This window comes from Fundulus heteroclitus, chromosome 12 (genome assembly GCF_011125445.2).
Source record: "Fundulus heteroclitus isolate FHET01 chromosome 12, MU-UCD_Fhet_4.1, whole genome shotgun sequence".
Lineage (NCBI taxonomy): Eukaryota > Metazoa > Chordata > Actinopteri > Cyprinodontiformes > Fundulidae > Fundulus > Fundulus heteroclitus.
In genome coordinates, this window is record NC_046372.1 from 6,776,415 (window position 1) to 6,801,858 (window position 25,444).

At 35.9% G+C, this 25,444-nt stretch overlaps 1 protein-coding gene across 2 annotated transcripts in view; it reads left to right on the forward strand.

The window, feature by feature from the left end:
* The window catches only part of grid2 (glutamate receptor, ionotropic, delta 2), a 197,438-nt gene that overhangs the window by 82,669 nt on the left and 89,325 nt on the right, over window positions 1-25,444 (forward strand). For both annotated transcript variants that reach the window (XM_036143850.1, XM_036143849.1), the window contains exon 2: window positions 17,354-17,509. In XM_036143850.1, the coding sequence (XP_035999743.1) occupies window positions 17,354-17,509 (156 nt within the window). The remainder of the gene's footprint in view (window positions 1-17,353; window positions 17,510-25,444) is intronic.

A 25,444-nucleotide genomic window follows, 5' to 3' on the forward strand; every position in this document is an offset into this window, starting at 1 on the left:
ACCTGATTCTGCTCTGCAAAGATCAGACTAAAACATCAGTATAAGCAAGAATTGAGTTCCTTTGTCCATTTTCTGGCAGAAGTCAACTTTCAAACCACTGGGGATAGCAAACCATAGAAGCAATTTGCTCTGTATATTTTGTTTTTCATCACATTCACATTTTGTGTTCCGATGAGGCTTGTTTATAAGAATTAAAGTACATCTTGAAAATAACCTTTAAACGGGTATTAACCGTACTTTTCATCAAACCCACATTTTTTTATGTTGTAAAATTCTAATTTCAAAAGTGCTCTCATTAGCTGTAAGTGGAAAGTCATTATAATTAACACATTTAAAGGCTTGACTATTTGCATTTCTCTCAGTGAATTATGTTGCTTAAATAAATGAACTTTTCAATAATATTCTAGTTCATTGAATATGATTATATGCAAAGGTGACTAGAACCTTCCCTTACAGACCTGTCCAAAACGTACATGAAATATGATGAGGTCTTTTTTTCCTGTATCTAAATGCTGTAAACAAAACTTAAGGCAGTCTGTACTGGTCCCAGCTGGTAGTCTGTCGCAACATTTGTTGCTCAACTGTCTCCAAATAATCCACTAAGAGTTGGTTGACTAAATAATTTTCTATGGTTTGTGTTTTTTTCACGCTTTTTTTTATTTATTTATTTATTTATTTATTTATAATTAACTGGTATCACCTGCACCTCTCCATCTTTTGTCCTTACCCAAATGTTCTTTCACACAATGCTGAGTCTTTTTTTTTAATATAATAGTGATGCTTGTGGTAACTATAGGTTTTGATACTGGAAGACAAGGTACAGAATAAAGACAAAGGAAAAATATAACCATCATGAGGGGAGAAATAAAAGCATGGAAAAATAAATTCTCAGCTTTGTGATGTTACATGTTTGGTCCAACTCCTTGCAAAAGTATTCACACCCCTTTATATATTTAGGATTGTTGTAATGCAATAAATTGGGCGGGGAGGGTAAATATTTTGTAAGGTAATGCAAATAATACATTAGTTTGTTCAGGTTACCAACCCATCCATACCAAGAAGATACTTTGAATGTAATTATAACATGAACTCTTCCAATCATTTTATCAAATAAGAGCATTGCCTATATGTCTTTGAATAGGTGCAAACTCTTACCCTTGATGGAAAGTCGAGCTCCATAGGGAAGGTTTGAACTTGTGAAGTGATATTGCTGACCTCATCACCACTTTGCTGACATTCATAACGGTCTACCGCAGCAGTTCTCTTTTTGTGCTGTACAACTACTTTAGCTTTTGCCACTATCATCGGTGTTTTTATATAGCAAATAATGTGTTATCTGTAAAATAAAATCTGACCAACCTTGTCCTACTAGTTGTAGCACAGTAGGAATGTAAAATGTATGATCTCTTCAAAGTAAAGCAGAAAGTTATTGAAACATCTGGAGTATGCATTGTTCTACATATGCAGTTAAACCATTTCTTGCAAACCAATTATTTAAAGATGTAATCGGATATCAAATCTGTGTGCATTTTATCCTTGATATAAAATTGACACCGGACCTGAGTCATGTAATTCTATTGGCAAATGAAGCCACGACAGCAATAAATTATGTTTCAGACATTCTGCTATTAAGTCATTTTTAAACAAGGGGAAAAAAGGATTGAAGCATGGCAGATTGCAAAAGAGCTTGGGTGAAAATTGGTGCCAATGGAGAGACAATACAAGGAGATATGATAATAAGTGTCTTCATCATTTTGCAAAACTAATGTACCTAACAATACACAAGATTACTTATTATTATTATTTTGTTAAAATGATAAAATGAAAGTTATACAATGGATACAAATAAATAAAGATGCAGAAATCTTTAGTTACTGATACAATAGTTACCTTTCCTTATCTTGTGGCTCAATTTATATCTTAGAGTATGAGGTTATAGGGATTCTCTTGACATATCCTTTTCAGGTTTATTTACCCAACTTTATTCCATCCAATGATTATTTCATCAGTACTTGGTCACCATTGACTTCAATGTTATATTAGAATTTTTTTCTTATTCTACATGGTTTAATAAACTCTAAGCCCTCAAGGTCTTTTGAACATTGAAGCTGTTCTTGTTGAAATAGCTCGAGGAAAATGGGTTTCCTACTTTTGCTAAACGAAATAATGTTGTGTGGCAACAAGTCATTGCTTCAGGGCTTTTTTTTCAGATTTGATGGCATATTTTGCTTTTAGTGTAATTAGACATTGCATAACTAAACAGCTGACAATTCAAAAAGAGCATTTTGAAATTCTTAAACCTCTTTGCAAATTTAAACAAAGTGAAACTGTGTTGCAGTTGGCAAGACTAAATGTAAAAGCTAATAAAGTAACAACTAGATCATGTAAAATCCTAAAAGTATTTATTAGATTAAAGTGAGTTCAATTTAGGTTTGAGCCTGCAGAAGCTCAGAGTCCCATAGCTGCATACTTAACTGCACACAGCTCCCCACCAGGATTTCAAAATCTGCTGACCATGTTTGCCAAGCTTAGATCTTCTTACAAGAGAAGTTCAACAGAAATAATTTGCTCTACTTTTTTTTTATATTTCAGCTAACATGGTAAGGATTTCTCAAAACCAAAAAGCAAGACCTAATCAGAGTGGGATGGAAGACTTGGTTTTAAGAGATTGGGAAAGCAGATTGGCATCTCAAATGCAAACCTTCTGGATTAATTTGCATGCGGTGCAAAGCAGATTGCTTTGGAAATGCACTAATCTCTAAATGAATATGTTTCCAACACAATTATGTCAGTTGTTCAATGGTGTATTTATTATGTCAGTCTCTCTGTCTCTGTCTCTTTCCCTGCCTCTGCCTCTGTCCCTGTCTCTGTCTCTCTTCAACCTATAACATCTACATTTATTTATTAAAGTTAATCTTGAAATGAACAAAGTGTAGCATGATTACTTGCTATATTTTTAAATAGAATTGTATATTGCATTTGTTGTAGCTCCAATGGTTTGACAGTTTCCAGACAGGAAAAGGGTGAAAAGAGGTGAGGAATGAGATGTGGCAAAGGTATTTGGATTGAAACTCGAACATCGAGGACTGAGACCCATGGCCCTGGGTCACATTTTTTTCGCCCTTGCGCCACTGCTGCCCCCAAATTTTTAAGGAATTAAATAATTTTAATTCTTTCTATTCATTTCCATTGCCTTGCTTGAGCTTCCCAAACAACATAAACACACACGATTAATATTTTGTGGGCAGATTACAACTCTGTCATACAATACAAAAATAACTATATATATATATATATATATATATATATATATATATATATATATATATATATATATATATATATATATATATATATATATATATATATAGTACAGACCAAAAGTTTGGACACACCTTGTCATTCAAAGTTTGCTTTATTTTCATGACTGTGAAAATTGTAGATTCACACTGAAAGCATCAAAACTATGAATTAACACATGTGGAATTATATCCTTAACAAAAAAGTGTGAAACAACTGAAAATATGTCTTATATTCTATGGTTCTTCAAAGTAGCCACCTTTTGCTTTGATTACTGCTTCGCACACTGTTGGCATTCTCTTGATGAGCTTCAAGAGGTAGTCACCTGAAATGGTTTTCACTTCACAGGTGTCCCCTGTCAGGTTTAATAAGTGGGATTTCTTGCCTTATAAATGGGGTTGGGACCATCAGTTGTGTGTATCCACCTGTGTCAGGTGGATACACACCTGACACAGGTGTCAGGTGGATACACAGCTGATAGTCTTACTGAATAGACTGTTAGAATTTGTATTATGGCAAGAAAAAAGCAGCTCAGTAATGAAAAATGAGTGGCCATCATATATATATATATATATATATATATATATATATATATATATATATATATATATATATATATATATATATATATATATTCTATATATGAGCTTCAAGATGTAGTACCTGAAATATTTTCACTTCACAGGTGTCCCCTGTCTGTTTGTCTCTGATTTCTTGCCTTATAAATGGGGTTGTCTCCATCAGTTGTGTGTATCCACTGTGTCAGGTGGATACACAGCTGATAGTCTTACTGAATAGACTGTTAGAATTGTATTATTCTGTCTCTCAGCTCAGTAATATCTCTCTCCCATCATACTTATCTCTACTCTATTATATATATATATATATATATATATATATATATATATATATATATATATATATATATATATATATATATATATATATATATATATACGCAACATGGCGTCTTTCATTGGGTGCACAACCCCCTAATTTTAGGCTATTAAAACACTTTCATTTTTGATGGGATTGACTTTGGCAAATTAGACTTTGGCAGTATAGGTATTTATGAAAGCAATACTTGATTTTTGATAGTAAAAAGCCACAATGGTTATACTCTGTACCTTTAAGTATTCTTTAAAATGGTATGTTAATGGTTCCACAAGTGATGTGTATGCTGTAGTCAGTTGGTTCTCTTGTTTGAAATGTACCCCCTTTTAAGACAAACAAGTTCTAAACCCAAAATGAAGCATATTTTCCATTCTTATTTATGTACAGTTATTGCATAAATAGTTTAAACCGTTTTTGCTTCATCCTCTGGCTTTCCTGACAAATTGTAGAATAAATAAAGGAAGAAGAAAGAAAAAGAATGCATAGAATTATTTTTTTTTACAATATGCAAACTTTGCAAATGTATATATTCACTAAACCACATACTGATTTGCAAACTTGTCTTAATTAGAGGTCTCCATATATGCAGCATATACACCCTGATACAGTAAATACATGCAAACAAAGACATGCACCATGCCATCTATGCCTTATGTACAATACTCTGTGGGTGTTGGATCCTGAGGGCTACCTACCTTACTGCAGTGATGAATAAAACAACAGCCACTTGGATGTCTCTCTCTTTCTCTGTGTGCGTGTAGAGGTACTGCTGATATGCTGGCTTTTAAATGAATACCTTTTGCTGGATATTTTTGCTGGATATATGGCAGTTTCTGGTGATGCCATAAGTATAAATATATGCATGTGTACATGGCAAGCAAAGAAAAATCAAATAACTTGGCAAACCAAAAATCAAAAGAAAGTATCAACACACATTGATTGCTGTCAAAATAAGGTTATTGTCCGATTTTGAACTGCAGTATTCACATCCCTCTAGAGTGATCAGGGTGTCCATGAAATTATATATATAAAAAAATAGGATTCCGATGATATGATAAAAAGTGACCAAACTTACAGATATTGGAGTTGACATAAAGGGGATACAAACTGACATGATGTTTTTTTTTATTGTAGTTTATTGTAAATATGTAATCCTTTTTTTATTTAAGTAATCAATCCCTGAATCCAAATCTTGCATTATAACTACTCCTTTGCCTACTCAGTTATCCATCATGTAGTACTGAGAGTCTTATGATATCTATGTAATGAAAATGTGACACATTAATTTGAAGTCTATTTCCACCACCAGACCCAACATGGAAACAGCCAATTTATTATGTTTTTTTTTATTTGTATATATTTTTTTGCTGTTGTTGTGTAAGAATGCATGTGTGAATGCATCGGAGTGCTCTAGTTTATTTGTGTGACCCATAGGATTGTCCGTTGCTAATAGCTTTGTAGATGAAGGGGCTTTATTATGCCCTTTATTACTTTTTAACTGACTAACGTCTTACAGCTTGCAGATTGTGTGTAGTAATGTGTGAATTTGTAATGAATGTGAGCATGAGGAGGGAGGAGTGCAGCTTTGAAACAGAAGGTAGTTTGCGTGTGGGGTGGGGTGTACTAAAGAAACGACTAGTGAAAGATAACGAGAAATAAAAGGGTAGGCATATGCGTGGTGCAACTAAAGACGGAATTTGTTTCAATAGGCACGGATCATGAGATGAAAAAGCAAGTAGAAAGTGATGGAGGGAAAATGAGGACAACCAACTTTATTGCGTGTGGGCAGATTGATAATTATAAGGAACAAATTAGTAATACAGAGTTAGCAAAAGAGCAAGCAATAGATAAGACAAGCGGGCATGCACGTGCACAGACCCACACTCTGCTCAGTGAATATTTAAAGGTTTAATTTCTCTCCTGGCTGCCAGCCTTACTGGGGCTTATTTATGAAGCAAATATACACTTTATCCTGTGTTTGTGTATGTTTATTTCTGCACGCTCATTTGTACTCATGTTTCTCTCTGTGCCTGTGTTTTCTTTGTATTCCAGTGCCTGCGTGCTCTGTGGTCTTAGTACACAGTGAGAATGGCAGTGAGCTCAGTAGTATTATATAGGATGTGAGAAGGAATATGTGGCAGCTGTACTGTCCAGATGATAGGAAAGCATACACATTTTGTTATGGATGTAGAGGATAAGACAGAGCAAAGGAGCTGGTAAGGAAACAGAAGAGTCATATAAAATGAGATGAAAGAAAAAACAAAGGAAGGTAGGAATTGAGAAAAGAAATGAAAGCTACAGTGTGAGAGGAAAGAAGTGCCTGAGGATACAGTAGCAGGTGAAGATCGGAGGAAAAGTGTTTGGGTGTGCATGAAGGAGGCAGAAGACCAGTCTGGAAGGATGGGGAGGATTAAAACGAGAAGGGGACTTTGATGGAATTAGAGAAAAGCATAGCACAGAGCAGTGTGAAAGAGGAGGACTCCAGGGAGGGAAGGAGACAAAGAGGAGGAGAGTTCAGAAGTTTGGAAGTTTTAACTATGAGGCAAATGAGAAGAGGATAGGATTTGATAGCAGAGGGTTGAGTTGCAGGGGCGGAATATAAATGTCTAAAGATACTAAAGACATGCGGTTTGAAGAGGAAGTAGGGCAAGAGAGGGAAATCATTGAAAATTCACCCCAGCTCAGAAATACAGTGAGACATTCATGACGTGTACAAATGTGGCGCCTGTTACAAGTGCTACTGCCAATACCTCCCTCATTTTTTGGCATTACAATGAACCTGCTTAAAAAAATAAGGTGATCAAAATGACATTTTTGTTGCCCATCTCTTGTTTTACTTAAAAAAAATCATCAGGCAAGTGATTTTTAGTATTTGTTGGTCCCCATTTTTCCTTAACTCATGCAGGCAGGGGGTCCATCCGAATAGCCTTAAGCTGCTTTTCCAGTAGTACCAACTTTAAGCGGTTTGCTAGGGTTCTGTTTGATTCAGTTCACTTTGGGTGGTTTTCTGTTACAACTGAATGCACCGCAAATGTGGGTGGAGTGGCCGGCAGACAGTCTTCTGAAGAGACGTCTCCAAGTCGACTTGCTGTGGTTGCAACACCCGCAAAGCAGGTACTAGAAATAGTAATGGTTTTGCATAACCATTACTAGTGGGAAGGCCTAGAAAGCGCCATGTACTGAAGCAAACTGCCCTAAGTTGGTACTATTTGAAAAGGGGCGTTCTTGTGTAAGGACTCTTTAGCCAAAGAGAAAGTGTGTCAGTGATCTCCATAAGTGCTGTCCGAATAGTGCAGTCACTAAGGAAGGAGGTAGGAAAAGGAGCCTGTATGCTTTCTCTTGTGGCTAGTTTAGCCCATGAACCTTGTGATGTCCCTTACCAGTGCTAAGGAGCCTAAAGGTATCCCACAATCCTTTGCATGACATGACGTACAAACACAGCCCACCTCACGAAGAAAAGAGACCACACACTTTGTGGTTCATTTTCGGAAGGCTGTAAGTTCGGATTTGACTCGCATTAACATTGTGCATTTCTGTCATGTAATGATGTAGGAGTTGAAGGCTGTCTGAAATCGGGGCAGCAGTCCGAAGCTCCTGTCCTACCTAGGATAGAGTTCTTGTGGTTCACCCAGTGAAAGGTTATGGAACAGGAGCTACCGCAGGAGCTGGGGGTTAAGGATATTTGGATAGAGCCATAGTCTCTGTTAGATTCCTGGAGGGTTGCCTATGGTATCTAGAACCAAGATTAGATTGACCTGGTAAATTTGTACTCAAAATCGACACAAACTGTTCCCATGTTACTCAAGCCAATCCTGCATTTGTGTAACCCTGTTGAAAAAGGCTTCAGCCATCAAGGAACATTGTTTTTGCCTTGAAGGAGATGCATGAACCGCAGCATCACTTTGCTAAGTGCTAGGTGTCAAAATGATTTCTGCCTGCATGTGACGGCTCTAGGTTCCTCAAAGTATTGCACTCTTAGACAGTTTGTGTAGTTCTTATACTACATCTACTGTGCTTATAAGTAACACACATGTCCTCAGCCATCCATCTGATGTGAACATGTGATTCATCAAACCAGGAAACCTGCAGCTGCTTTGTGGTTCAGTTTTAATGCTCATGTATCATTTTCATTTGCCAAATTTGGTGGTGGAAAGGGTTTAGCATATGTACCCTGACTTGTCTGTCTCCAAGCAGCTTCATTCACACTATTTATTATGTTTCAACACCTTTACCTTTTTGGCAGATGGTCAAATGTATACCATTACTGAACTGCAGTCAGGGGCCACACACACAATTATTTCAGGGACAGCGTTTGGTCCACCAGGCCACACTTTGGACACTCCTGGTCCTTGTTAGGTCTTGTTTTACAGTCTTGTTTTGGAGAGAAGAATGAGGATTTTAACTGAGTAAATTCAAGTGTGTATATTTAAATCCAGGTATATATGTTACTCTACAAGCAACCTAATTTTAGTACCAACAAAATTTTGATTTTGATTCTGATTTTTTTTCTTCTACTCATTTCTTTCTATTCTCCTTCACCTTTTTCATTCCAGGTACTGTGTGAATTATGCTACTTAAGCAGTACGGGGGAACATTTTGACACAGCTCACTGGCAAGCAAAACGTAGGTTTTATGTTGATCGGGGCTTTTTGAATAGGTCAACTCCCACTTTACCTTTTTACTACAAGGTGGTACGAAAATACAAGTAAAAACGGCTTTAAAAGAATAAAACAGAGGACCTCTAGATGTATTCAGGAAATACTGTTATATTGTTAAAAAAACAACTTTGAAGATCAAACCAATCTAGGATTGACATGTTTTTATCAATAGCTTAATGATTGAGTGTAATTGTTTCAGACTGCCTCATCATTATATTATTACAGGTATAAAAAAATGTAAATCACACTGTAGTTCCTACATGGCACAAGTATTTGTGAAAGCTTAGTGATCTATTTTTCATCAATTAAAAAAAAAAAAAAAACTTCTCTGCAAACAAAGGAAAAACATGAGTTGGTCACATGGAACTTGAACAAATGTGTTTGAATCACACAGGTCTGTTAAAAATCTGGTAATTTGAAAAATTTGTAAGAAAGAAGAAAGCACACTCATTACTTGTTCTGGGTCACTGTAGGCTGAATTATTGGGTCATTAATTTCTAAAAATCTCTTAGCACTTTTGTTTCCCTACGTTTTTGGTCGCAACAACAAGGTGACCATTGAGCACTGCTTTGCTCACCTGTCAAACATTGTTTATTTCCCTCATACTATTTTTAAATACTTTATCTACTTCTGTGAGCTAGTTATTAGAGGGACTCAGCAGATCTTCCCTTTTTGTTGGAGTGAGTTGACGAGGTCCCTGTATTTGCTTGGGGATTCTCTCCTGCAGCCCTGTTTGTTATTGTATTTGTCCTGCAGACCACCGTGGCTTAAGTCTTTCACCCGGCTGTTGCTCAGAAGTCCTCTGGCTCAAGGACCCATTCTGCTAGAGAGTCTCATCATCACCGCCCGCTATGGCCTTTCTGATTTCTAGTTTGTTACTCAACCAAACAGCAAACTGTTGATGCAAACAAAATTATGTTAAGTACAAAAAAAACAACAAAGGTATTTTAAAAAAAGGCCATCGCTATCTACGAGCTATATAGTGCATCTACATGACTTTTAGGTGTAGCCAGCTGACTTTTTCGCTATTGCCAAATATATTTTGAACAGAAAAATACTACTTTAGTTGTTCGTTCAGCAACTGTTGATAATTGTTTGAACATCTGTTAGAGCTTCTTCTGTACTCACAAACATTTTAAAGAGTTTCCACAGCTGTACAGGTTTACTTGGATTATGTTGCACGGAGTGTCACACCAGCCATGCACAAAGGACAAATGGCACCAATGGGAGAGATGGACTTTGGTGATGAGAGTGATGCTTAGAGAGATGGCACTGTTAAGAAAAGGGAGGATAGTGAGGAGATATAGGTAATGGAGGAGTTAAATAGGAAGGGAGGTGGAGATAAATGAGTAGAGATCAGGAACATTGGTAGAAAGGGAATGAGGGCATGGCAAAGGCATGATGGAGAGGCAGGGGGCAATGACTAGGTGGGAGAACACTATAAAGCAGGACAGGCGATGAGGTTAGGTGGCTGTCAAAGGGAAAATGAGAAGAGGCAGAATCGAAGCAAAGGTTAAAAGTGTATAAGTAGTGTACGGGTAGAATGCGAACTGCTTCAACATTTGAAACTGTAAATCAAAAAGTATTATACCATATGTTTTATGCAAAATGTTGATAGCATAGACAAAATGGAAAGGGCAACAAAATACAGGAATCATTCATTACATGGCAGCTGTCTATGGTACAAAGGTACACTGAAAATCCAACTTAGGTCATTTAGACACGGCTATCTCTGTAATTATCATTTACTTATATCTTGGCTGAGGCTTAAGTACTCTAATAGCTGGCTCTCTGCCATCAGTTGTACTGTTTCAAGATGGCCAATCGAGCATGGATGGAAGAGCAGAGTCAGCTTTTGCTTGCAAACAAGCTGGGCTGTGATGAAAGAAAATCACAAAGAAGACCTTGTCAGTTTTCCACCTTTGTTATACTTTCTTTTGAAATGGGTCTTCATGTGATTTAAGGGAATTTGGGATTTCCGAGTTGTTTTCAATTTGCATATACACAAGTAAGGACAAGACCAACCGTCCAGGGAGCACAAACGATCCTCATTATTTCTTTAAAAGCAAAGCCCTGGATATCCATGGAAAATCTCCAAAGAAAACAAAAGGAAAAATAGTATTCTGTTTAAAATATTAAAAGGGAAAGGTAAAGTAGGAGGTGGCCTGTTTAAAATGCCCAGATCTACATAAAACCTAAGGTTTGCTTGCTAGTGAGTTGTGTCAAAATGTTCCCCATACTGCTTAAGAACCATGATGATAGAGATGGAGAATAGAAACAAGAGCAGAAAAAAAGAAATCAGAATCAAAATCACAGATTTTGTGCTAAAATTAGGTTGCTTGTGCAGTAACATTCTTTAATTTAAACATACACACACTTGAAATTACTTATGTTGCACATTGTAAGCAAACAGTGTTGAGAATAATTAGTGCCCGCAAAACAATATATAAATATCTATCCAGTTTGGTTCTGAGTAAAATTAGTACATGTCATTTCCCTGATTACTGACCTGTGATATTCACATGCTTAGACACATGCACAAAAACATAAATGACCTTGTGCGTTGCTAAAAAAAAAAAAACGCTTTGTGAATGCCATATAAAATTTTTGGCAATGCTTTCATCTCTGTCCTTTTCATACTTCACTGACCTGCTCTGCTCTCATCAGTACATTAATTCTTTGCCCTCCTTCTCATCTTGCTCTCTTGCACACACACACACACACACACACACACACACACACACACACACACACACACACACACACACACACACACACACACACACACACACACACACACAAATTGCACAAAGTGCACATTAATTCAACGCTGTCCTCCCAGGTGTCAAAATGCTCTACCTTCCTGCTCTCGCATCACTGCTGTAAATAACAACCTGTTCGTGAGTTTGTGTGTGTGTATGCGTGTGTGTGTGTGTGTGTGTGCGTGCTTGAGTGGGTCTGTGAGGACATTTGACACCACAGGACGATAACCTCCCACTGTTCATCACCATCATCACTCAGCACCACCACCGCTTTGCTTTCATCATCACACTGAGACGGGAACACCCAGGTCCAGCCTGGTCACAAATCAGAAATACATCACCTCTGTTTGTGTGTGTGTGTGCTTCTCCACAGTCATTATCCTTGTCAGTCTGTCAGTGTTCCTGCCACATTACTGTCATAGGCTCCAACCTCAACAACAGGTTAGTGGGTTTGCTTAAGAGACAGTGGGAAGGTTGCCCCTTTTGGATTTTTAAAATCCTAAGTTCTTTGTCTGCAGTGTTTTTGTATGAAACAGAGTAAGAAACCCAGTTGGAGTTCAGGGAGGGTGAGGAAGAGGGGAATTCAGCATCAGAGAAGAGCTTGACTGATAGTCAAAGAGCAGGAGGCAGGTGTGCAGACTGTCAGATGGAGAGGGATTCTGCAGGGCTTGAAGCCATTTTACCTCAAATAAGGCAAGCAGATGGTTACATCAAAACAGTCACTGACCTGAATGAGCAAATCGTAATGCTGCTGGAACTGTTTAGCGTTTGAAAACCATTTGTTATGAGCACCTCTTTCAGTGCTGCCTTCTTCACTTGGCAAGAAGTCACGTGAAAAGAAGAGAGCAGAACCTTTGTCTTAATGACCATTGCCTCAGCAATGCTGGATCATTTTGGTGCAATTATTTGGTCTTTTTAGAGCATGTAGTACAATGACTGCATTAGACGGTGTACCATCATATTTTCTTCAGTTCAGAAGAGAATTAAGTTACCTTTTATATGCTCAGCCCATGCATGAATTACTTAATTATAGTTCTTTGGATTAGTGAGCTTTAAATCATATTACTTCAAATAGAAATTCATAACATATGAAATTGTTGTTCTTTCTTTCCTTTTTCTTTATGTAGTGTAGCTATGAACATATCTTAGTGTATGTGTTGACATCTAGATGCACACAGGAGTGCTATCCTAGATCATTCCTCTCAACAGCTGTTTGCGTTTGTTGGGATCAGTGATGGTTATAAAATCTGAGTTTTTAAACCCTTGCTGATTTTACACATCGTTTGTTAGTCTTAGAAATGTGTTTTTAATTTTAAAAACACATTTGTAAATTTGCACTTTGTTACTGGTTCATCTGAATTCCACAACAAAACTTTTCAGTTCTTTTCCCATTCTGGACCACAGTGAATGGTAAATGGACTGAACTTATATTGAACTTTTCCAGTCATACTGACCACTCAACGCGCTGTACACTAGAGCCACATTCACCCAATAGCTCTCACTAAAAGACACATTCATACACCTATATGCAGCTCGGCAGACAACTTGGGGTTAAGTGCCTTGCCCAGGGGCACATAATCATGTGACAAGGGGACAACCTTCTGATTGCAAGACAACTACTCAACCCATCAAGACACAGCCCTCGTGACTTGATGGTGGGTCAAACATGCATAAAGTGAAAACTTTGCAAACCAAAATATAGAGCTTTATATTGAAAGTAACAGCTGTCCCTTTTCTATTGTCTTAGTAATAAGTTTCACAATGCCTGAGCTAATGTTACTTCATGTTAAGATAAATTAATGCAATCTGTATTATCTTTTAACCACTTCATGGAAACGTTTCAGTTATTAGACTTTTTTTAGCCAGAATATATTTACTCTACTACTACTACTACTACTACTACTACTACTACTACTACTACTACTACTACTACTACTAATAATAATAATAATAATAATAATAATAATAATAATAATAATAATAATAATAATAATAATAAATTTAGGTTGTCAGTATGGTAAGCCAAATTTATTGTTTAACTGCAGGGACAACCTTTATCACAAGCCAAAATAAATTATAATTTAGACTGGCCCTCCATAAAATAAATCATATTGATACTCATATTGCCTTTTTTGGAAAACACAAATGTCCAACCCTAATCTAGGAGATGCATATGTTTTATTTATTTTTTCACCTGCTGTGGTACGTGTCACAGTAGGAGGGTAGAACAAGACCTTAGTGGTGCTACGCTTGTCTTGGGTGAGTTTTTGCTAATAATTAAGGAATTAGTATATAGCCATTAGGTTGCAAAGTACTGTTTCTTGTCAAAATTCCTTTGGTTTATTTGCACATTTTGTAGTTTTAGACAAACTATAATCCTGTTTTGCTGTCTTTATGGCAACAGTGCACTGGTTTCATAATTGACGCAAATGTAACCAATCAACTTCGAATCCAGAATCCCTTGCAACTGCCCAAAGCTGATTTCTCCTTCTCAAGAAACTTGCTAATTCAGTGGTGAACCAGGAGCTGGCATGACCCTTAACTCTCAGCTGTCAATATGGTATATAATTGCAAATAAAATGATTAATACTATCAAAGTAGTCCTGAGTTGACGTCATCACGAAAATGTGCTTTCAATTATGATATAAAACAGATGGCCTGTTAACTAAATTGCTTCATAGTTCGTTTTTGGACGAGAGCAGGTTTACTATGCAATGATCACTTGGATTATTCGCCAAAACTGCCATTTATTGAGTATATGGCATGCCAGTGATAAGAAGACTAGATGATTTGTCTGGATATTTGGAATTGGGGCAAGCAGGAGTGTCAATAATTTGAGAAAATTAAAAGCAGGACAGTGTGTCTCTGGCACTGAGGTAAATCAGTACTAATTAAAATCACCCGGCTGGTTTCTTGAGAATCTCAGCTAAGCTCGATGCTTGATTCCCATTAATTACCTATTTTTCTGACACATGACATGAACAATGGAAACTTTTTCACCAGAATCTGTTTCTTTTTTGCGTGTATTGGAGTATATACAATTTATCTAGATGGCTGAAGATGACTTATTCAGTTTGTTCTTAATTTAAAAATATATTGTATGCAAATTTCAAAAGTTACCATAGCTATGACTTTAAAGTCAGAGTTGGGAGTAGCACAAAAAATGCAAAGGGAAATCCTGTTGACAGATCACTTATACATACAGTGACAAAACCTTTCCCCTCTTCATTTCTCATCCATACAGAGGGGTCATTGGACAGTAAATAGATAAACAAGTTATTTATTGCTTCTTTATCAGTGCAAACAAACTAGAAAATGAATACAAAATACTTAACCACAGGTAGCCATCTAATCAATGTGTCTTGATCAAATGATTTAGGGTCTCTGCTTTCGGATGCTTCATCCGTTCAGTCTGACCACTGTTGATGCTGCTTGTTGTCATGGAGGTGACTATTAGGAATAGGGTTGATGAGTAAGTGCCTTTGCAACACACACTGTGTACATTTATATATGAATGCATGTGTGTGCAGTTGCCCTTGGGCGACTGTGTGAAGCAAGATTCAGTACTTTCATTTCCTGTCTGAATGTTGTGACGTCTGCCTTTGCATTCATCATCACATGGAAGGATGGGGGAATCAGGGTTACTGTGTGTTGTTTGCAAACATTTAGATTTGTATGGGTCTTTGTTTGCGATTCAACATGTGATGATGCTCTGAAAAAGCAGGTAGGGAATTATTTACAACAAGGATAGTTGTGGTTTTTCTTTTGTTTTTCCTCTTGTAAGTGTTGGAACTTATATATTATATTCATATATTAATTTCTAATAGTTTTTGGATGTTTCTGATGCTGAATTGCTCTTGTTATTGTGCAATCAAGTTTTTGTTTCCCACCTTGAGACATGTATTTAATGCACATTTAATAGTAAAAAAATCTGTAATATGACTTGTAGACATTATGAGTACGGGAGCCGTTTTGTGTTTTTCCTGCTACTCTAAAAATTTATATTTTAAAACATTGTGTATTTTTCAGCCAGATTTTAAGACCCAACTGCAACATTGCAAGTAATTAATTGAGGACATAGAAAAAAAATTAAAACAACGATTAAGTTTAAGGCTAACATTTTAGTATCATTATGACCATACCATTGACCCCTAGACATAAACCCGTCCTCTGTTTCATTTGTCCCGTTTGAACAGTTCAGAAATTGTTTCCCAGCAGTATCTTCCTCAAACAGATTTCAAGAGCATTCATAATTTAACTCTAATGGAATAGTTAATGTCTTTATGTTTGCTTCAATTGCCTTATTCCAGCCCTTTTTTCCCCTCTTCATTTATACTGCATGAGTATAATACCTTCTGAGACTCAATCAGTGATGGAGTATTTACAGAGAATTTATATTTTCCAAATGCTGAAGAATTATATGAATAAATGATATATATTTCACAAGCCCTTCAAATGAAGAGAAAGGTAAAAGACTGTTTTAAGCTGCCAACTAATTGGGTGTGGTTTTGGAATAGGCATGTACGTACAAAGGATGTTCTGAAATAAATTGTCCTTTATGAGGTGATTTTGATGAACATTCTGTTTCAAATGTATGACACAAGGTAATACACTGCTTTTCAGGGTTAATGCTGGCCAGAGGTTGCTTTGTTATACTTTAAAGACAGTAAACTATCTCATGCTGCTTACTTACACTAAATCAGAAGGATAGTAATTTAATTGGAAAAGATGCAAATGTATTTTTTTATAACAGTTTTAATGACTACTCTGTGTACAGTATTTCTCTTTGCACAGTGAAGACAGGATACTTCCTTTTGGACACTACAAAATTTAGTGCTTAATCTGCGTCCCGTTAACACCAGGCTGTACAAGACTAATTACTGCAACACTCTTCTATATTTGGTTTTAAACAGCTCTCAGGCTGTGTAGCTTGGTCATTAATGGAATTAGCAACCTGTAACCTAAACACATGCACAAGCACACAGACATCCCGACGACAATGTTTTTTCTCCTGCTGGTCAATGAAATGAGAGTTTCCAGTGACTCGCTGCTCAGGCTTCCACAATTAACATCCCCATGGACTCAAAGGCTAAACTTGGTCAAACTCAAAGGCTAAATGGGATGAAAGCAGATGGCACATGGTTAATTGTGTGTAACATTCTTAAGCAAATACCACACCCCTACCATTTAGTCAACACACAGGCAGGTTGACATTTAATTGTGCTTTAGCACTGACTGGAACTTTAATGACTCTAACAGAGTGGTGCACAGTTCTTGCTTTTTCTCCTTTGTGTAATGTGTTTAATTTTGGCCAACACACTGTGCTCTGTTTGGCCTTTAATTGATATTGAAATGAACCTTTATCTTATCCATTCTCGCCAGCACTCCAAGATGGGTCCCATGTCAAGCCTCCGATACTTGGGCTTCTGTTTCAAGCATGTCAGGGAAAGGCAATTCCTGTTTTTACATTTCCTCTTTCTCATACTTGCATTATAAAAATGGAATTGTGTTTTAGCAGTCATTCCTATCATATACTATACTCTCAGAAAGATTCTTTTTTGCTTTGAACTCAGAATTCAGTTGGTGAGTTTTATATTATGTACTGTATAATGTGCTGGAAACCCCAGGCATGCTCAGTTAGATCTCTCGTTAAACCATCTACCATCTAGATAACCTTTCAGCCTGAAAACTGTTTGGGGTTTTTTTGTTTAATTTTTTCCCCCATCCCTCTTTCCACAGGTGCCATCTTCGACGAGTCAGCACGGAAAGATGACGAGGTTTTTCGTCTCGCCGTGGCAGATCTCAACTTGAACAATGAGATCCTGGAGACAGAGAAGATCACCTTCTCTGTGGAATTTGTCGATGGGAACAACCCTTTCCAGGCTGTGCAAGAAGGTAGGAATATCAAATGGCCAATTTATTCTAAAGGCACAAATGTTACTGCTGAAGAAAGTAGCAGATGTAGTGTTTGTTTAAAGAGGCATGAAAGTAAAACAGCTGAATTTATTTCAAACATCTAGATTTCCTTGTGAACTTTTCAATGGTTTTGGGGTAGCTATGGTTTGTGGCTTTCTGAAAGTCTCTCAAGACTTTTCTATGGACGTTGGACTTTACTTATTTCAAAGTGTATCTACTAGTAGTTGGTAACAGAATGTTTGAACAGTCAATATATTACATGAAAGACACAGCCCTTCTAATAATCTAATTTTAAATCCCCAAAAATATTTTAATGCAGTTTACGAGCAGTGCTGTCTCCTTTGAATTATTTTCTTGCTCTGCAGAATTTAATTATTTCAGCTGAAGAGTGTTGGTCACACAATGTCAGTACCCTTCCATGGGCGACACAAAATACTGACATTTGAGTCAATATGACTATCTGATGAAAATATTGTGCAGAAATTAATGATTTACTATTTCTTTAATCTACCCTATTAGTTTTGTTTAATTACGCACCACATCATTTCCCTGAAAGGTTGCATTTAACACTCACAATATATTTTTGACCAACCTGTTAACATACCCTCAGGTGTGGACGCAGAGCATTTGGGAGTAACTAAACTGCAAAGCAGTATGCATGAGCCTTGAACTATGAGACTTGTTTTTGTCAGTGAATTATAGAGGTAGAGTAGCATACCGTATTTGATGCAAGTTCTGTTTTTTTTTTTCCTTCTTTGAAGCATGCTTTGGCCGTTGAGTATTTTTTTCCATACCTTGTAGATAAATTTGAATTTTCATTTAGATATAGTTTTATTTAAATTGAATCATATGACTCCCTAAAACACATTTTTCTATTTTCACTTATGAGTGCATCCTTACATGTAAATGTGTTTTGTGACACAAAGCAAAGTGAGCTCACAACAACAGCTTTTATTGGTGCCCACACAGTCACAACATTGAAGGTCACGGAAAATAGACAAAAATTCAAAAACGTCTGTGGGTGTATTTGGTGTTTCTGCAACACAGCGCTTGTCAGTGCTGTCATGACATTAATTCAGAATTTAACTGTATGCAATCTTAGAACACGAATAGACAGAAGTAAAATGTGTTTCCAGGCATCCATGTATAGCCTATGTTCACAAGAACAAATAAACAAAATAATTATTTTGAGGTTTCGTGGTCACGTATCTTACAAAGAGATGAGTATTCTTGTATTATTTGTTTACTTATTTCATTTTATTCTTAAAACTTGCATACAAAATACATTCTAGGTAGAAATGATAGCCAGTTATCAGTGTAAAATTTTCAATCGACACAGGGTGACTTCCAAAATACAGCTGAATTTGCAACCTCTATAAGAAAAAAAAATCTACTTAATGTAATGGGTTACACAGATTCTGTCCAGCCTCAATCTTAGCATTTACATTCAAGAAGACGCTTCATGTTGTTTGTCATCTGGAAGCTTTTGTGAAGTAGGGTATACCCAGTTATTATACTCCTCCTGATGCTTAATGATTAATAGTTTTCTCTATGCTTGTCGTTAGTCATTCATTCTTGTGAAAATTTCCTGTGAAGTGTGACTTATTTTCTATACTCCATGGACACTTAGAAAACAAAATAGCATGAAAGATGCGTTAATGAATTTTCTTTTTTAGACATAATGAATCCGTCAATCAGCCCATCTTAGACGTATCCAAAGATTGCTAATATAGACTTGTATCCAAAACAGGAGAACCATAATACTCTCAACATAATTTTGTACTTTTGAGTAAGTAAGCCTTTTTAGCATGCTGGCTTTCTACTTATTTCAATATAGACTAAAATTTATAATAATACACAATAAATCATGTGTACAGAAAATAAAACTTTTTCATGTACTGTATACATAATCTATTTTAGATTTAGAAGCTGTTATAGTTCTAATCCTCAACAAAACATAAAAAGAAAAGCATGATTTATATGTTTCTGTATTGAATTTTTGACTGATGTTGTTTGATGTTAATAATAAAAGGGAATCTGCTTAGACAAGGGAACGTATGTTTAATGTTAGATGATAGAGCTTTGTATAAATAAAAACTAACCTTTTCCCAATTTTTCTGTATGCCATACTTAAGTGAGCAGAAGATCAATTCTACACATTAAAACCAACTGATTTATCTTAATAAGAAGTTGAACAGAGCTTAGTAAAAAAAATTACAACATAGTTAGATGTGTGAATCTCCTTGAGCATCAATGGGTGCAATTTTCTGCTGCTTAAACTTCCACGTTGGGTTACATGTAAAACTTTCTTTAATATTCTAAATATATTAAAAAATTGTCATAACATTTTCAGTCCCCATATGATAACACTTCTTCCCAACCCTTTTCATATTTGGAAAGAAACAGATGCAGAATGCCATAAAATATTTGCTCCTTACAGATTTATTTTCTTTTGTGTGATATTCAAATGTCAAATGCAAAAACAAACTATTTAAGTACATCTTTTTTGTTGTTGTTGTTATTACTATATTCATATAGCTCTCCAAACCAACCTGGCTCTATATAAAAAAAAATGTAATGGACTTCAAAACCTATTAACTGGTTGTGCAATCTTTGGCAGTAACAACTGCTGTCAAACATTTGCGGTAACTGGCAATAAGTCTTATATATCACTGTGGAGGAATTATTGCTAACTCTTTTACTATGTTTTTTTTTTTCAGCCATATTGTGAGGAGTGTTTTAAGAATGAACTGTTTTTAAGGTTATGCTACAGCATCTCCAATCCAAACTTGTTCTAGGTTACTCTAATACCTATATTTTATTTTTATTTTATTTCCCTTTTCTTCCTTTTGGGTCATTCAAAAATAATGTGGTTTGGTTTTGGATCATTGTCCTAATGCATTTATTCACAAAGTCACAAATTCATGGAGCAAAGTTGTCACTGATAGGGAGCCGAATTATGGTAATTTGAAAAGTGAAAAGGCAACACCGCCCCAGACCACTACAATACCAGCCTTATGTTGGAAGATGTTCATTTTCTGGAATGCTGTTAGTTTGGCACCAGATGTAGTTGGTTTCTCACCCTGAAAAAAAGTCCAAATATCTTCCAAATGTCTTGGGGACTATCAACATGTGTTTTTGGACCTTTGTGGTTTTTTTGTGTTTTGTTTTGTTTTTGGAGAGCAGTGCTATTAGGTTTTAGAACATTCCATGAATTTTTGTCCAGCCTGTTTTCGCATCATAGACATTGAACTTAATTGAGGCAAGTGAAGGTCTAAAGTGTTTTAGATCTTGTTCTTGTTTCTTTTGTGGCTTCCTGGATGAGTTGTTAATGTCCTCTTGGAGTGGTTTATGTAGGCTGCTCTATATTCTCAGACAAAATATATTTAAGTGATCTCTTAATTCTCAAGGTCTGACAGTAATCAAGGCTGGGTGCAAGTGAAAAAAAGTTTAATTACTGCTAACTTATGATTTAACTAAAGGGCAATTATATTTTCAGCTAGAGCAAAGTTGGTTTGGAAAGCTTTTTTTCTCCTGAAAAATTATATTGGATTTTAGAAATAGTTTGTTGAATTTATTAAGGTTATCTTTCTAATAAAACATGTTTGGAATAGTTTTAAAATAAAGCGTCTGACCACTAAGCCCTTGAAGTCCAAAGTACAATGACTGCTGACACTTCAAGACATCCAAGGACACCCCTTCTTGCAAAACATTACGACTCAGACCTGTTAGACAAAAGTTTGGCTCAGGCAGGTGTTCATAATTTCATGGTGATTCGTGTGCAAATTCTATCCTGTGAAGTTTAAAAAAAGCTGTTACAGAATAAAGCTTTAATGAGTAACTTTAAGTGTGTTGTTTGAACTCAATTCTGTATATGTGGAGCAATTCTGACCTCAACAGGAACATAATCATGGTGTATATAAAGCTCCCTTTATTTAGATCACTAATATTTATAAGCAGCATACCTGTTTAGATGAATGTATTTTAAAGTTGGACAAAATTTGGCATAGTGTTTCCTTGATGAATTATTCATAACCCAGCATTTAGAAGGTTAATTATTTGATTTGTATAACTCACTGTGTGTAAATGGAAGCCCCTACGGTAGTTATTGGAATTCCTAGCAAAATGAACCACATGTTTTCTTTATGTACTTGCATACATAAAAGGTTGTGCGGTAATTAGGACTTCGCCTTTCATTCATGTTTTCTGAATCGCCATCCATAATTAGATGCAGATTTGCAAAGGTGGTTGCTTATTATGTATTCGTCATTTGAGAATCTCAGACACTTTCTTTGTGAAGTAGAGCTTAATAAGAAGTAGGAGATCACCAAACTTGAAAATAGGAAATCTAATCATGCTGCAGAAAAGATGCAAATCAACTAGACACTATCAGGAGAGGAGTGAGATATTCTGCTCGTGATATGTTTGAAGTCTCTGTTGTGTAATGAGCTAAATGAAGCTAAATGTGTGATCAAATAGGTCCAATTGGTCATTTATCATGATTTTTGTGTTCAATAATCCTTAAAATCACACTTGAGCATCCTGTCTCTTGTATTCATAACACTACTTAACTGCTAGAGCACTGTATGAAATTTATTTAGCAGAATGTTTTTTATGTCTCCTACTTCCCGTCCTGTGCTCTTATTCTTTAGAGGGGCAGAATATGACATACAGGAATGGGTCTCACAAAACCTTTCACGGACAGTAAATCAGCAAGTGCAAACTGTCAGACATGCTAAAACGTCTACATAGAAATGTCCAATTTGAATAAATGCTTAAAACTTGGATCATTTATTTTAGTGACTTCCTGATACAAGGACAGTTCACTGTTGCTTTGTCCTAGCTGTACTACATAAAATGTGATATTCATCGTAATTGTAACATAGTTACGTTTTATACAGGGAGGATGATGGGAACTGAAAGGAGGATCCCTATTGCTGTGCATCTCCTATACCTCTGCAATGCTGTCAGTGGTTTAGCTGTAACTATATCAAATATTTATTTAGCAAAGGACCAAAGAAACTATTTTGTTAAATTGAATAATACATGATGATCAATAGGAAAAAAAGTAGAAAGCTTTGTGGTGTTGAAATACATTATAATTTAAGCCAAGGAAATCTCATTTTGTTCAAATATTATCAAATGGTCTGCAATATATTGCTATGTAGTGTTGCAAATAAAAAAAAAAAATTACCTGCCCAAAGCTTTTAAGCATTTATCAAAGATTTGCAGAGCAATGTTCTGTTTTGAATGACTTCTTTGAGTTGAGTGATAAATGAGAGAGTGCATGATGTTTCTTTTCACTAAATATTTTTATATTTAGTGAAATGTAAAAAGTGATTTTTATTATATTTATGCAATTCTATATGCCCAAACTGAAACTGTTTGGGCATATAGATGATCAAAAAGTCTGGGCTTCTGACCAGCAGAATACCATTCCCATGACAAAAGATGGAGGTGGATTATTGTTATGGGGCTGTCTGTTTGCGGCAGGAACTGAGAGTCTAGAACTGGTCATTTTGAAGGGAATTACTTAAGGCAATGGTCTTGAACATCCTAGTGTAGCCCTCTCTTTCGCCAAATTTAGATTTGAGTAGGATCTATAGCAGGGGTCAACATGATGCCCGCGGGCACCAAGTAGGCCCCAAGGACCACATGTGGTGCCCTTCAGCATGTTCTAAAAAAAAAAAAATAAATAAATAAATAAATAAATAAATAAAAAATATAAATATATATATATATATATATATATATATATATATATATATATATATATATATATATATATATATATATATATATATATATAAAGGTACTGCTAGCCCTTTGTATAACACAACACCAATGAAGTGGCTCTCAGTTTCAAAAAGGTTGGTGATCCCTGATCTATAGCTTCCAGGGTGAAATGAATATATTCTGATTAAAGTGGTCTAAAAAGTTTGTAGGTGGTCAGTGAAAACAATTAAGAGGTTATGAAAGCTAAATGCTCTGCAAAGTACTGAAACTACGTATGAACAGTATACATGTTCAAATTTTCATTTGGATAATTTTTTTATTGAATCTTCTCTTGTAAAAACAAGTCAAATATGTAACAAAGAATGCCTTCTGTTGTTTAATGAGGGCTTTGTCAGTTACTGTCTTTATAATTTATCTACATCACTGTATTTTGATGTGAAGTATATTTTTGTACGCTTATGTGTTAAATACTTCCATTCTCCTGCATGACACTTAATTGTGGGTGTGCTCCTGTCACTTCTGTTCACATTTTACTCCATGCACCATATCCCTCCATTTTCATGGCTGGTACAGCCTAGGCAGTGCTCATGGAGCAGGTGGAGCAGTGTGGTGTCTGACTTTATTCATGTTTCTGCGTGCCTGCTCATGTCTCCATCGATTAAACCAGTAAGAACCACCTAATTGGATAACTGTCTATGTAGAGGTGGGAGTGAGGAAATGGAAAGCACAAGACCACAGGAGGGAGGGAACTCAATAGTTGCTGTGCCTTTTTTTTCCCATCTCAATGTACACTTGACATTCAGGGCCACCAGGTGCTCTGATGTGCATGCTACCAAAAACAGATGTGTTAAAGCTGGAAATTTCAAAGAATTGACCCAGGCTGACATTTTATTGTTTCTAGTGACACTTTTTGAAATTATGCAAATAAGAGTTAAATAGAATTAAGACCGTCTCTAAATACAGATAATTAACATTTAATTCTAACCTTAGTTGTGTATAATTTATTTAACATGGCTAAACTTCAGACACCAGGCTATGTAAAATGTGTTTATTGGCTGATAGCATTGACATTTTTTTTAATGTGGTTAGAATAATCTATTTCTTTTTTTTCTTTGCTAAATATAGCCTCTTGTATATTTTTATTAGATTAGCTACAAACTGATAATTTTAATTCTAAACATGTTAATCAATAATGAAAATACCTATCATTTAATGCCCAACAAGTCAAGTCAAGATAAGATAAGATAAGATAAGATAAGATAAGATAAGATAAGATAGGCTTTATTGATTGCACAATGGAGAAATTCACTTGCCACATCGGCTCATACAAGAAGGTGCGGAGTAGGTAAGATGTGTTCAGTTATATACAGTGAATATTCATATATACAATGGATCAAAAGAATACAAAAAGAAAAAGGAATGGGCATATGGTGTCTTATTTACATTCATAGTGATCTATATTTATATAAACATATAAGCACAAAGCACAACAGTATTCATCTGTCCATTGTCTTCTGCTTACGTGAGATGGGGTCGCGGGGGCAACAAGTGATGAAAAAGCCCTCAAGAAAGGTCTAACCCCATGAACACCACCAGGCTATAAAGCAAATCTGACATTAGTATCATGTTTAACTGTTAGGGTTATTTAAAATGTTCAACAATACTATATGTTGACCTTGATGCATAGTTTAAGAAAAAAACAATATTGTCAAAATGTCCAACCATATCCCTATGGTTGGTAAACACCTTAAAATGGCAGGTAAATCATGTGAAGATGTGGGAGCATTAGGACTCTTGTATCCCATTGACACCTGGCAAAAATGTCTTTACTAAGAGATTTGCTTTCTAAATACTGGTATGAATGCACTAAAAATATTTTGAGTAGGGTTTTCCTCACACTGCCTTTGAAGGTGACTTTTGACTTGAATCCGTGTTAGCTCAGCCATCTGAACACAATCCGCCCTGAAACAAAAGGACCACCTACTGGTCTTTTACACTCACCATTTCAACTTGTAAAATGGTTAGTTTCATAATTAAGCTTAATAATTTTATATTAATAAATTACAATTTCCACTCTGATAAATCCCAACTATGTTGATGTAGGAGTAATTATCTATTATAAGGAAATTACACCAGTGGACCTGCTGATGTCCTGTTTGTTGCCTGATGAATAATGTG